The following is a 16,123-nucleotide window of genomic DNA, read 5'->3' on the forward strand; positions in this document are numbered from 1 at the left end:
TCATAAAAGTGAAGGCAATGTAAATAAATGCAATTTTTGACGTATCTAAAAACGAAGCTGGTTTCTCAAAATTCGATTTTTTCTGATTTTGCTACTCGATCTTGTGTTTTTAACTAATTAACGTGATGATTTTTGTGTTTGACGGCTAATTGTTGTCTTTTGGTACCATTTTAGAATCTGAAGTGGTATCCTCAGGGACTTGGGCTATTAATCAAGTACTATTATAATGACGTCATCATTTGTGCCGATTCTTGTGTTAGAAATTATTATTTAAACATCCTTATTGAATACTCATGATGAGTAGATCTTCTGTATTAAGGATATAAATAAGTACTATAAATACAATTCCATTACAAATATTTATTGTATATGTAGTAGTAGTAATAGTAGTATTACAAATATTAAATTCGATCAGCTGTTGTTCCAAAAGAATCCATTCTTACTATTTCATCTTATCGGAGGCAATATAATATCTGTCATGAGTAGTAGAATTGCATTGTTCGCATTTGCATTTATTTCCGCTTTTTATTTTGTAAAAGCGAACCAAAACAGTAACTAAAACATGGTCACGCTAGCCAAGATTTTATTTTACGTACATGCGACGCCGAAATTGGAATACTTCGTATGAAAATGAGCGACGTAAGTTATAAGCGATAGCGATTATTTGACCTTTACATTTTGATTTTTAATATTCCTCTTCTTAAATTATGTATACATAAATAGCTGCACGCTTCGGCTCCGCCCGGTTAGTCTTTTATCGTAATTGAAATAATATAAACTAAATTTAATTTTTAGTTTTATGGCATTGAAATTCTTTATAAATGAGAAATTTTGAAAGAACAGAAAAAATTCGATCACGAGGCAGGATTCGAACCTGCGTTTCTTGCCTAACCGTAGCAACGCCTAGCCTCTCGGCCACCCGTGATCCCGGCACAGTAATCGAATTTCTTCTACTCTTTCGGTTTCATGTACATAGATATATATATATAACTTATTTGTTTCAACACATCTCGTAATAAATATGCATTCAAAATCCTTTGAAGTGAAAGTTGATTTGAAGGGTTGTAAAGTTTCGTGTAGTTGAACTTAAAGTTTACTCTCATAGCACATTATAATCTTACCAAACAGCACCCCCTGGGAGATCTCGGCGGTTTGAACTATCGCATCGACTGATTCTGATTAGAAAATCAATAGTTTGTATAGATTCTTTAAAATATAATACTTTTATGACTTTAAATATTCGTTCTCAAATTACATTTTGAGTTTAACCTTCTTTTTGGGATCTGAAAGCTATCAAAAAGCAATACGTGTTTCTAAAGGAATACAATGTTCGTTTCCTTTAATTTTTTCTTAGAAAACATTTGACAATCGTGGTCAACATTAGAGCAATCTTTTCCTCTCTAAGACCAAAAATATAACAATAAATAATACTACTATATAATAAAGAATACTTACCCAATAAACGTCACTTATTTAAATTTCGAATCATAATATAATCCTCAATAATACGGAATAAATACGCCAACCCAAATCGCGTATCGCTTACGACTGCAATTCGGCGTTGTGTTCATTCCATCGCCGCTCGGGCTGGCACCGGGTGGCAATAAACATGAGCCCAGCCGTTCTTAGTCCGCAATCATTTGCCTCGTTTGACAATACTCTGCATACTATGTGTACTGTGTAGCGTTGAAAAATACGCTGCGAAATGAGACTGTTTTTTTGGGAATTATTATAATGTCCTACTTATAATATTATAAATGCGAAATTGTGAGGATGGATTTATGTGCACATATGAATGTTTGTTACTCTCACGCAAAAACTACAGAACCGATTGCAATGAAATTTATTACGTAGATAGCTGGACAACTGGAATAACATATAGGCAACTTTTTATCCCGATATTCCTACGGGATACAGACTGACGCGGGTGAAACCGCGTTGCGCAGCTAGTCTGATATAAGAGTTTAAGGTGCCTATGTTTCGGATTATTACTATGACAGTAGTAACCTTTGAAACCTTTGATATAACTGCGACAATGGTTATATCAAAGGAATCATAACAATGCTCCGTATTTTAACTTTAGATAAAATATTCTTGTACGAATGAGATTCAATATTAATTCAGGGTTTGTGTTGTAAACGGAAAAAATAATATGATATTTACATTCATTTTAAATTTTATAATGTCGTTTGTTAAATATTTTCAACAATAGTAATAGGCTAAAATATATGTCACGTACTAAGATGATCTTACAAATTTTTACTTTTTAGCGATATCCGATGTTATTATTGGTATCCGAAATTTATTTCATCGTTTAATGTACCTATATTTTACGGAAATAATTTAAAACCATACTGTAGATAAGTTTTATATAAATATAAGTTTTATGATGAATATTGTAACACTACGTAATCATATAATAAATAAATCCTATGTATCATACACAACAATAAAACAGGAGGAATTTAAAATTCAAAGCCGTTATATAAAGCGGTGTGCACACTGCGTGACGACACGCACTGCCGCATCTGTTACTAGCCCTAGCCTATCTCGGGCCTTGGTGTATTGGTGATACCAGCTTCTGTGCGTGGGTTTGTTTGTGACCAACATGTCATGAATCCCTATAAACCCTATAATACTATTTCATAGTGTAAGTTGATAAGAAACTGCCAGACTTGAACTTGGCTTGAGGTGGTACATTTTTAATTCACTTCTCAAGTTAGAAGGTCTCAAGGGAGTTCAGTAGTTTGTTCTTTTAATAATATTTCGTGGATTTACTTGAAATTTTCGTAAAATGTGTACAACCACACACACCGAACTGAACAAAAATGTTTAAAATCATTGAATAATAATAATAATACCTACTCGGCAGCTTTAAGTTTAAGTTAATATAAAAAAAAAAAAAACTAAAAAATGTGCATACAATACATTACTAAAAAGAATATCCGGATATTTTGCATAGAAATAATATAATTTGATAACACTTCTACGTATGTATAATCTGCCCTCCATTACTCATAATCTATGACATTTGTACCCACACTAACTTGCGCCTAAACAATTTCAGACCGCGTCGCCGGTCGGGCTCCAGTATCGTGGTGGTCGGCGCGGACGAGGAGAAACGACCGCCGCCGGATGACGGGCCAGACATGCTTACCATGCTGTCACTCTCTTCAGATACCGGTACGTATACAGTTCATTATAGTAGTATCATTTAATTTTTTAGAATAGCGCCATCTAGCGGCGATAACTTGGTACTATTTATATACCGTTCTGTTATTGTGGAATCGGGTTTATCTTATGAACTGAGGAGGGTAATTTTGTACATAATATATTGTCTTATGTTAATGTTCACGTGAAAGTAACATAATCTTGCATTTATTATTCATTTTTATTTCAATTAGTTAGAATAATAACTCTGTTTAGGTAATTGTGTGCGTCGGTCTATATTTTTTACCTGATGCGAAAGAAGATGGGTTATGTCTATTGAGTTTTATGAAGATTAATTATAACTACGTATATGTATTACATACTATTCGTTTATCACAACTCTATCCAAGTTTTCCAATAATTATGATTATATCTTTTTTTATGTAACGTGCAGGTTATATTTATAAAACTAGCATATAGTAAGTCCGTAATCCAATATATCCTAAAACATTGATGATACAATACAAAACCGTCCAATCAAATCCAAGAAGATCTTCAGTAAAGTTTTCAAAAGCAAACGTATAAATCAATGAAACAGCGTAATGGGGCGTTCTCCGCTTGATTATTTGCTGACGTAAAGTGCCGTGAAATAATTTGATAAATAGACGTCGTGGACGTGGCTCAGGTGGCCTTCGGGTTGAACAAAAAATAGGAACAGTATTGTTTGGATTTCTTAATTATTTAGGTCATTTTATTTCGCGAACCTTGGATTTTGTACGATCATTTCTAGACTTAACCGTTATTCATTTTGTTATTTAATTCTATGTTTTTAAAATCCTGTTTTGATTTGTTAGTTTTATGAAAGCGAATAGAAACTGTAATAGACTTTATTTAATGGTTACGTTGAAAGGAAAGCAAAATCTATAAAAATAGTTAACGAAAATAAGGATTTATCTTTGCAATTCACTATAGCATGTGTAAGCAACACATTCTATTTATTATACGAATGAAACGTGTAGTTTTATTAGGGTTTAATATAATAATATTTCTACTATGTTAATTTATTTTTGGTTTTACGTACACCAAAAATAATTAGCGTATTTTTATGGTTACAAATATAGCTAAAATACTTTCAATTTTTATGGTACTCGTTTGTTCGTAGCTCATTTCAATATAAACTAACCAACCGCATCACCTTCCAGGACCTCACCGCGAGATGGCGGTGGACGTGCCGGACAGTTTCATCGCGCGAAACAAAACGCCCCCCCGCTACCCGCCGCCGCGCCCCCCGCAGGTACGCGCCCGCACCCGCGACGAGGAGCCCCTCCTCTCCTCAGGCGGTTCCGGCACTTCCTACGCGAGCAAACAGAGCGTCCTCCAGGGCATGAACATCTCCGGCCCGAGCTCGGACGGCTCTGGAAGCTTCAAGAACAACAGCACCATGGAGTTGCTCTCTCTGCCACAGAGTTCGGACTCGATCAGCTTCGGCAGCAAGAAAAGCAAGGGCTCCTCGGAGACGACCAAGTGCGATATGCTCTCCGATAGTCATTCAGTCGCTTCGAACGTGACGCACAATTTGAGCGACAAGATTCAGCTTTTGATATCGAATGGAGACGATTCTATGCTAGATTGCAGGGAGGGGGTGACTTACTCGACGCGAACGGACACCGTCCTGATACGGGAGGCTCTGTACTCGTCGTACAAACTGCCCCCGGGGTACGACACCACGCCGGTGCTATTGGGGCGCGAGGTGGCGGTCGATGTCCCGGATAACTTTGTTCAGATAGTGAAAACGACGCCCAAATACCCCAGTACTGTGGATAGAAAGAGCATGGTGTTTCAGGTAACGCACTGCACTTCATTGTCATGGGTGGTGGATCATTGGGTTAGCTAGGCGGACTGAGGTTTGTTCTGGGGAAAGAGAATCTAGTTTTGGGACTTATTCGTATCATTTGCAATAAAATGGCGTTAGAATTATAGGGCGGTTATGTTTGGGCTAGAATTTAAAGCGTATTATTGGATTACTATCTTTTTTATATGTTATTTTTCGTCAGTTAATTATGTCGAAAGAATTATATCATTTGGTGTGGTATGTAAATTAATAACAAATATTCATCTAGGATACATGTAAGAATGTAATACAAAGATACGCTTTTTGATTTTGAATTCATTAACTTTCTGATAAAGAGGTGAAATTTCACAAATAGTTACGTAAATGCATGCGCATAATGTATTAGAAAACTAACTTAATGTATGGGGAAGTAATTACATTAATAACAGATGAGATTAAATCACTGTATATTTTGAGGGTTTAATAGTATAATTAATAAATAGTTTTCTAAATTATTAAATACCTTATAATCTAAACTTTCAAAAATATAATTTGATAAACACTGTTCAATTAAAAACACAATTTCATCTGTCATAAAAGACAATTTCAAATTTTAAAAATTTTCAAGCGATATAACTGAAATACTACTGTCGGTAGGTTTTCTGTAATTTTATACTAAACGGTTTTAAATCTATTATAATAATGCATACAAGGCCAAGGTGAATATCTTTATAACCGTAACATGGACAGTGTTTTATCTGGACTTTCCTGAAAGAATTAATTAACAATTGATTGCACTGACGAGGTCATTCACTTAGTTATTTATAAATCATTCTATACAGGGTGTTTTTTCTAAGAGCAGCCACTTATATGTAATTCTACAAATATTTCATTCGAGTTGTTTATTATTAGGTTTTATTATTAACGTGCATGATTTAATAACACCAATTGTTACACGCGTGCACAAAAAAGAAATGTTTTTATTCCATTAATCCGATTCTAAACCTCCTGTATGACTTTGTGCATTTTTATGAAAAGCACCCTGTATAATTTAATAGTTGAAGCATTCGAATCTGGTAGCTATCGAAAGACGCAGGTTCGACTCTAATTGATTTTTTCTATTCTCCATATCTTTCACATATTAACAGAAAACTTTTTAGGCTATTAAAACTCAATAATTATTACTATCGACTCATCATATACCATCATCATTACGATACACTATGCACGAACGCTCTTTCTATCCTATATATGTATATACATACGCTTTTGGTTTACAGGGCATCAACTGAAACTTCTAAATGCGATTTCCTTTGTGGATCCATTCGATTTTCTCTAATACGATAGTTTAAATTTGGATTTTGTAATGTGTTATATGAGATCTTAAGTTTGGTTTGAAATCTTAATATAGAAAAGGAGTGCAGGTTCAACCCAGGATATTTTTTCTCAGAAATTACTGGACCGATTTCAAAAATTCGTTCACCGTTGGACATAATTTCGAAAGTGTTCCTAAGTACTGCACAAGATGGCGCTGCGCGATATAAATACAAATACATTTATAACTTAAGCATTGTCTTTAAGACAATCTTATGCTATTTTTAATGTGGAGTCATTAATTAATGGATACAAGAATTTATGAAATTTTATTCAAATACTTGAAATTGCGTTTTGTTAATTATAGAATATGGTATAATCGTCTTATAAAGACAACAGATATATTGTAATATTGGGATGTTTTAAATGAAGTGACTCTTGTTGGGTCTGAATGTATGGCATGATTAGAATATTTTTGTGCTCGTTTTCTCTTGCAGGGATTTCATTGATTGGGTTAAGGGGACTGCATGAGCTAACATATTGTTTTATAATGCTTTAATGTATATGATGCATTATAGAAAGAGAAACCAGAAATATTTAAGAGGTATATACTATTTCAATACTGCATTAAAATGATAATTCACACTTATTTACAAATTAAATACGGTCGAAAAATCGCAAACATTTAAGATACCTCTCCACATTTCTTTATAGCATTAAAAACCATGTTTATTTACCGCTGAAAATTCTGAATTTTGTTCAATCATTCTTCAAACAAACTGACATAATAGTGATTTGCTTTTCAATACAATCACAAATAGATTTTTGGTAAGTCGCGTTCTTATTTGTAAGCAATGATATGCACGTATGTGTGCGTGCGGCCCTGTGTACCAACAGGGCCAGCCGAGACCGTTGATTTGTTGATTCATGATTGCATAGATGTGTGCGCGCGACATTGTATCTCATGTAATCCCCTTTAGTGTCTTAATGCATGATTATATTATTAAGGAAGAGAAATAATTAGTGTATATTTTTAAACTACGTTTAAGTATGTATTGTGGGTTTAGTTTTATAATATTGCAGACTTTTAACTGAATCAAGTATTAAGATAATTATTGATTTTCCCGTTTCGCATATTAGTGTAATATATTGGATATACTTTTTAATAAAGTACTAAGATAGTCTCGTGTCCCCCTGTAGGGTATCTGGTGTGTTCTCTACTCCTTTGTTATATCTGAAACTGGTGATGAGACTTCTGTGTTATAGCAGAAAGAGACATTTCTAATCTCCATTGGGAATGGAACCCAGGGACGCTGACTATCCTCTCAGGCATTTACCAATGTAAAAGATCCTGTGTGCTAATCTTGTATTAATAAGTAATCAATCACTATGTCAAATTTCATCCAGATCCATGCAACTGTTTTGACTTAGTAGAAAATATGTTCTTAAGTCTATGATTAATATCATGATTGTTATACATAGTATTAACCTTCCACGTCTCTACCCAAACCAACAAAAAAAGAAAAAAGGGAAAACCCACTTAGGTCCCGTTTCGACGGATTTCCGCAATAAAACTTTGTCGTTTCTCAGGCTGCCTTGGTACCAAGTTTCATCCTAACGGTTAAGTTATTTAGCTGTGTGATACGGCATAGCCATTTTCCATTTAGAATATTAGTACAGATATGTAAATCACCAGAAAATTCGTAATTAATCTTATAAATCTGTAATGAAATATCTTTATCAACACGGCAATAAATATGAAATTAAAACGCACTATTCCCTCCAGCAACTAAACGGCACGACGAAAGGCATTGCGCCCGCGGTGCCGCCGAGGGAGGCGCCGCGGGACGCGCCCCCGCGTCCCCCCGCGCATGATGTCACCAAGGACCACGTGGAATCGATTAAGAAGTACCAGGTGAGCGGTAGTGTAAGCTGTATAGTCAATCAGGGTAATTGGACACAATTCTCAATAAACTGTTTATCTATGTTAAAAAAAATCCGTTTCCTAATAACAATATTTTTTCGTTTAAAGATTTTTAAACGTTTTGCAGTAACAGAAAATAAATTAGAATATTCCAATCCACCCTTTTCGCATTACCCTGATTGACCCTATCTAGCGAGTATATAAACGTGAACGCTATTAATAAGAAACTTGTATATTTTCCCAATATACCTACACGATACTCATACGGAAACAAAAATATGAAGTGGTATTCACAAATTTCCTAAATTACCTCACATCTGAACTTTCCCCTGCGTACTATATGTGTGGATAGCTTTCAAGTGTGTCTAGAGACATTGTTTATATGTGGACATATAACAAGATAAGATAAAGTACAGTGTTGATATTTCCTGCAATATTTGATCGTAAGATAAATATAATGGCTTTGTAGTATATAAGCTTTGAGGAATCTTAAATTAATTACCAGCATATTATACTGTTTTGGTAGCTACTTCCTCTTCAGATCTATACAGATATTTGTGTTTAGTCAGGTTCTAGTTATAACATAAGTATGTAGATAAAAAGACTCCGTATTTTGACTATGAAGCTATGAAAACGCTGTTTTTGGTATTTTTTGCAGATCATAACAAAAAAGTAAATATATTCTCATAATCAAAGGTAGAGTGGGTACGAAAAGTTAAATTAAAATAAAAACCTTTTTCATTCAAGTGAAAATGTAACTCAGAAACAATTGTATCTACTGGGTGCGAGTTTTAAAAGGGACTTGTGCAAAAGCCTTATTTATTTAGGATTTTAAAAACCTATTCCTTAATGCCACGTTGGATAATGACTGTCGAAAAATGTGTTAACATTAAATTTTTAATGGTTTGTTTCATGTTTCTTTGAGTAAAATGTTTGTTGAATGTGAAAATGGAAATCTTTCCATTTTATTCGACGAGAGTAAATGCATAGTTTTAAATTTTTAACATTACCCCTCGCTTTCTATTTTTAACCAACGTTAAACGAAGGAGGTTCGCAATTCGACTGTACTTTTTGTTATGGCGCTCGATAAATCCGTGGCGTGATTCTTTTTGTGTTTGATAGGAAATTGTGGTCATTTGGTTCTTTTCACATACTGAAGTATTAACTCCCTCTCCTCTCTAACTCCCTCTCCAGGAATGTCGGTGAACTTTGTAGAAATCCTACTCCTACTAATATTATAAATGCGAAAGTTTGTAAGGATGTGTGTGCGTTTGTTGCTCTTTCACACAAAAACTACTGAACCAATTGCAATGATATTTGGTACGTAGACAGCTGGACAACTGGAATAACATATAGGCAACTTTTTATCCCGATATTCCTTCGGGATACGGACTTACGCGGGTGAAACCGCGCGGCGTAGCTAGATAAGTCTATTATTATAAATAGAATCATTTTATTGGTGGGGCGATACATTTTCAGATATTAACGTTTTTATTATAGGCACGTATTACGTTTAAAAAAAACAAAAAAACTTTTTATGCAGTATGGGTTTCTTTAAACACTTTTAAATGGTGAAATTATACAATTATTTATCAGATTAAATGACACTGAGAGGTCACGCTGAATCTGTTGGAATCACCGCATATAATTACCTTTGTATTACAATTTTGTTTATCAGATATCATGATTCTGACGTTGTAGTTTGATCCTATATCTATGATCACTAAAATACATTGTTGTGTTGATGTCCACTCAAAATCAAGGTCAACAATCTTGTAGAGTGATTAGTGGATAGCTGAAATAGTATCCTGTACTAGATGGACACCTGAAACCTTCCTTTGTGATGGAGAAAGATGATATTGGTCCAGCTCAAAGGACTCCCAAACCGAATGCCGTGCTCAATTGGATATCATTCCGAAATGTACGGCTACTGAGGAGTAGCAAATGCACTCTTATCTCAAATTAATAAGTGAACATATTTATGTTTTTGAATGTTTGTAACGTAGAAACGCAAAAACTGCTGGCAGCCACTGAAAGCGATATTTTTTTCTGAATGGCTATGATTCAGATTTTTCGTTTATAATAATGTCAGAGGTGAATAAAATGCTTCAGAAATAGGTTCGATTCACTTTTTTATAGCTAGACGCATAAACTTTTTAATCAAAGTAATGGTGATAAGTCTCCCTTGTTCCAACTGTTTATATCAAATAAAAGGCAAATGAAAGAGACAACACTGATTAATCAAGAACTATTTTATAAGCGAGCCTCTGTTTTATGCTGTGTATGCCGTTAAAAGTTTCCGCCTTCAATAAATCTCCGAGGTCGGATAACAAATCCTGTGCCCATCTCGATTTATATCCATTCCACGTCCGCGAATTGTTCAAGTTGTTCCTGAAATTTAAATAAACCCGTCGAAAGCTTTCCCATACAAGTTTTCCTGCACTGCACATTGAGAGCTTGCCGCAGGAATTAAAAATCAAATATAATTTCGACTCGCCGCGAGTTTTATAACCTCTTCGAAAAAATACATGAATTTGCTTCATTCCCGGATACACTCTTAATTAGTATTAAATGAAGTCTCGTGAACCACGATTTTTAATTTTAATTAAATTTATGCTGAGGTGTGCTTGTTTGAAATATTGAATTTGCGACAAATTTTAGTTTATTGAGTTGTTAATCAATTTATTGAAAAGTATCACATTTCGAACCAAAGTACAAAATAGAGCATATTTAATTAATAAATTATGACAAACGTTTGCTATGAAAAATATTATTATTTAAAAATGTAAAGTGCTGTTCTGAGTGCGCTTAAAAATAAATGCAGAAATTGTGGCGGTTGTCATCACTACATGCATTTTTATGATTAACTTAGTTATTTGAATTAAAATAATGTACATATGTTTGTTATAGCTTGTGACTTCAATTCATTTCACAGGCCGGGAAAATGAAACGAGTTCATTTCCTCTATATGTAGATACAAAATTAGGATCTCAAATAAGTATTATGTTTAGGAGATAGTCTCGGATATTATCTTACATAGTATTTGATAATGTATTAAACATGAAAGTTGAAAATGCTATGTATATTAATTTTTCTGCTTATAGTTTGCAAAATAGATATTCAGTCGTGTACCACGCTTTACGGTGAAAAAGTGATATTATTATACAAACAAACACATTATTATCAACATATAGCAGCATAGCATCCATTAAATAAACTATACATTTAAGTTTAAACATTTAGCGTTTAATAAGTATACCGCCCGGTCTAGCGAAACATGTTCTAAATCCGTCAAATCTTTTAAACCACGTCCAACCTTTAATATCAAGTACTTTGACCTACAAAACTGACCAAATATTACAGTCGTGGAATAAAAAATAAGTGCGCTTAGACATTTTTATCGGTATGCCAGGCGAGACTAAATTATGTACATATATTTGTAATTTTTGCAATGGAGAAACTAGTCTTCTATGCGTTTATCTATTAAATCGTCTAGGGCTTTGTAAGCTCCAGCGTGTGATGCGACTTTCTTAAAAATTTGTTGTCATTTGAATAATATGTATATTTTATTTGCATTTATTTGTCTAGTTCTATCGTTTTATCAGCTATTTTCAATCTATTGCTCGCTTCTATGCATATACATTTGGAATGTTATTGAAAATGATTGGAACGATTTATTGGTTTTTGTTGACAAAAACAAGTATTTTTAAATAATTGTTAACAAAGGAAATGATACGTAAGTCATAAATAACATAGTGTGGTAGGTTTTGGTTTAGACAAGCAAAAATAAATAAAACACTGTACTTTGTTCATTAAAAACAATAATATTTACTCCTCGCAGTGTTCCCAGTTCGCGTTTCTTGTGATAAATCGTTGTTATTACAGTTTTAGGTCGGTTGTTTGTTTAACAACTTTTTGTTTTTATTAAACGAATTTATAATGCAAGTTTAGGACAGTTCCGATGTATTAGGAACACGTTAATCTAGAACTTTCTGGTAAAGGAAGTCGATTCAGGAACTACCCGAGTTTTTTCGCGTACGCATTTTAACTTAAACCTCTCCCCGTTGTTGGAAACAACGCAGTCAATTAATCGTAGTTGTTTGCATGATGCGTGAACATACAGACACGCAATAAACAAAAAGGAGTGTTTGTTTGATGCCTTTTGCTTACTTAATGTTATGTTTAGTTTTTCTTTCTTTTTTATAAGCAATAAAGAATTTAATTTAATTTCAAAGGAATTTCGACTCTATTCATCCAATAGACATGCCACATTCGTTGTTGATCAATTTTCATATGAATATGTATATTGAAATATATCTCAGTTAATAACAAATAAAATACATGTACATATAGCAATTTAGATTGGTCTTTCATCAATTTCTACCATGTCGTTGTCTAACTACATTTTGCATCATCACACATTAACAAAAAATCGGTCGCATAACACACACAAACTCTATCTGTGTATTTTCCACTCGCCTGTATCCCCTCTCTATTCCTCTTCGTTATTTAGAAAGGGAGAGATGTACGTTACGTCACAGATACAGTAATGTAACGTAATATTATGTAAATCACTGGTAATTGTTGTACTAATGACCGATATTAGGGTTCAGAACATTATTCGCAAATTAACGTAATCTGTAACGTTTGAACCAAGTGCATTTCCTAAATTATTTATTTACATTTTGTAGCTAGTACCTGAAACAGTTACCATATACCACATACAATAAATCTGAAATCAGTAGCCGAATAGTTAAATTGATATTATTTTGAAAGAGCAACTACAGAGTTTCTTGCCGGCTCTTCCCTGTAGAAACTGCCTTCCGAACCGGTGGTAAATGTTATAACTGTGTAATATGACGATTCAAAAGTGCTTCTATAAGAAGTCTAATTGAATAAATAAATGTTTGAGTTTGGTTTTGAAAAAATGAAATGCGGAAATGACGTTTAAGATCGAAGCATACAGACACACAAACGGCGGAAAGTAACGTTTTATACTATGTAACGATAGTATAACTTCTCGTAAAGAACAGTTCTAAAACGATTGTGTCTAATTAGTCGATTTATTTAGTTCGAAACAGTGAGTACCAACGTATCAATTGAGTTCCACTTTTATATCGCCATTCGAATATACCTAATATACAGTGAGAATGTATTTTGTATATCCTTGTAGGATAAAAATTAAATTAATCGTTACAAAATGGTAGGACTTGAACATTGAGAATAAATTTTGTAGATTTATTTATAATCCGAAGAAAAAGTAAAAAATTGGGTAGAAGAATCTATAATTCTTTAATAAATGTATTTTTAACTATCGGACATCACAATTTTCACAAAGTTCACTAAAAATGGCTTCGCGTTCGTTTATAAACAAATACAGATTAAAAATATCAGACATTGTTATGACATTAATCTAATCACTAATGAAATCTAGATCTCTAAATAAACTCGTTCGGACGCTTTAGCCAAAATTGTTTGTACTAATATTATACAGAACTTTGTTTTGTAGTTATAAGCTCTCTCCACTAACCACTAACCAGATTAAAAACTTTTCTAAAAGTAAGTCAACAGAACTTGCACAGTAAATATATTGTTTATTATTTTATGGTCTTAATCTTAAATAAATTGAATTCGTCATATGTATACATTTTTCGTATTTCATTTTACAGAATTAATATTGAATAAAAAACAGCCGATAGATTCATATTATTTCACTTCATATTATTCATATTATTTCACTTCTATTTAACAATAACACCATTTCTCATTTAAAAGAGTGTTCAGTCAGTCCATTGAGTGTACAACTTTTCAATTTTTATAACTGTTATGTACAAAGTATTTGTGTAACTTTTTATAAACGATGGAAAGAGTTTATGTTGTACCCATATTGTAAACATTTTTCATTGAAAAGCTTGTTTGAAAAGTAGGCTGTTGGTCCGGTCCCTACAACATAGGCGCCGCACGGCAGTGTGCCGCGATCTGTCGCCATAGCCTGACGCTCGCGCGTAAAAAAGTGTCAAATTTTCCCACCGAATTTCTGACAGTTCGTGACAGTTTTATTTTTTGGTCATGTGAATAATTTATGGCTGCCAGTGTCTTTAAAGTGATTACAAGTTTATTTTTATATCGTTACGAGTTATGAGTGGATTGATATAAGTGGTACCTAATGTTATTTTAGCGAGTTTTAAATTAAGAACAATTTTTAGTATTGCATACACGTAAAATCCATCTTGAATTTAGTTTGATTAACAATTATTTGTATTACATGACTGATATATTTTTCGGAAAACTGATAAATACAACACTCCACACTTATGTGTGGGTGTGTTTTACTCACACGTTACGTGTATTTGTTTATGAAAATAAGTTTTTTATTTGTGTGTTTTGAGGTCAGTCTCCACGGTTGATTCATTGTTGTATTCAATAAAAACGTGACTCGTAAACCTACCGAAGTACTTGCGTACTTTGTACTTAGACATTACTATTTGTATGTGTGGAGTTGTTGGTATATACCTACTGTATATATTTTATCGAAGCATCTATACGGAAGATTCCAAAACAGTACGAGTGTTTGTATCCTATAGTTTAATGACGAATAGTTGAATATTATAATGACATCATTTCAACATAGCTTTAAAAAATCTTTTTATACTTAGGTATGAATCTTAAATTACTTGTGAGATGGGAAATGCATAAAATTATAAAAAATATAATCATATTTACTTTGAGAAGAATTAGATAAGTACAATAAGTAAAAGTCCTCTTACCAAGTAAATAATAAACTCGGGATTGTAACCTGTGACCTTCTTGTTAACTTTCACCACTGAGCGTGTGTAATCTGGTTAGCCGGCACGTGCTTGGACACTTTCCTGTCTGTTACGTGGTTATTCTGCATTAATATTCAAATTATGGGGGCTAGTAATGTTAATTAACTGATATTTATTTAGGGTTTATGTATATAGAGTATAGGATTGTAAAATATTGTTTAATGAGTGATATTAATGCAAATAGTTAGTGAAATTTTATGATTAAATTTATAATTGTACTCGGATAGTTATTTAATCGACAATTACGTTCTTAAACTTGAAACTATATAATTTACATAAATATTTACTTATCATCTAATAAATTATGAATATATGAATATCAAATCATATACGTAATTAATAATCTCATTAACCTTAATAGTGTTTATTTCAATAAATTAAAATTGTGTTCATCTTTCGAGTCGTCATGTGAAACTGAAACGATTTATAAATTTATAAAGTGTTGGCGGACCGCCCCGGCTTCGCCTGTGGTACATGTATAGCCTTCTTCTATAAATGGGCTATCTAGCACTGCGATTTTAATCAAATCGGACCAGTAGTTCCTTAGATTCGCGCGTTCAACCAAACATAAAAAAAACAAACTCTTCAGCTTTATAATATTAGTATAGATTGTGACGACTAAAAACCAATTCTTGTGACGGATAATCGGTTTTCAAAAATAATAAGATAACCACAATTTTCGAATCTAATTTAACAAATGTCTCGAAAGCAAAGTGTTTTTATTAACAGTGTTGCTAGTATTTATGGGTGTAAGTGACCACAGATCAGATAAGAAAGCTTAGAAAGGATATGCTTCCTGATTTGTATTAGAACCCGTGTCGCCTCTTTCCTCCTAATATTTACTCGCGTCTCTCGCAATGAACGCACTACATTGCGCGATCACTCGCTTACTTTAACACGGTGTATATATATTGCAAGCAATGAATAGTTTTCCATCTACGATTCTGTTGTTTTTGTCAACATGCTGGTTGACATATGAAGGTCCTCAAATATGAGTAGAGCTCACCAGACCGTTCTAACCTCTTGTCTATTCCCTGGTGAGCACTTAACATCAGGTGGCCCACCTGCTCCTTTGTT

General features: G+C 33.4%; 1 protein-coding gene across 1 annotated transcript in view; it reads left to right on the forward strand.

The window, feature by feature from the left end:
* Positions 1-16,123, forward strand: part of LOC119832817 (MAGUK p55 subfamily member 5-A) — a 107,342-nt gene that overhangs the window by 50,980 nt on the left and 40,239 nt on the right. The window contains 3 exon segments of the mRNA XM_038356589.1: positions 3,068-3,183; positions 4,353-4,993; positions 8,082-8,210. Coding sequence (XP_038212517.1) covers positions 3,068-3,183; positions 4,353-4,993; positions 8,082-8,210 — 886 coding nt within the window.

The sequence above is a fragment of the Zerene cesonia genome, chromosome 16, assembly GCF_012273895.1.
Source record: "Zerene cesonia ecotype Mississippi chromosome 16, Zerene_cesonia_1.1, whole genome shotgun sequence".
NCBI lineage: Eukaryota > Metazoa > Arthropoda > Insecta > Lepidoptera > Pieridae > Zerene > Zerene cesonia.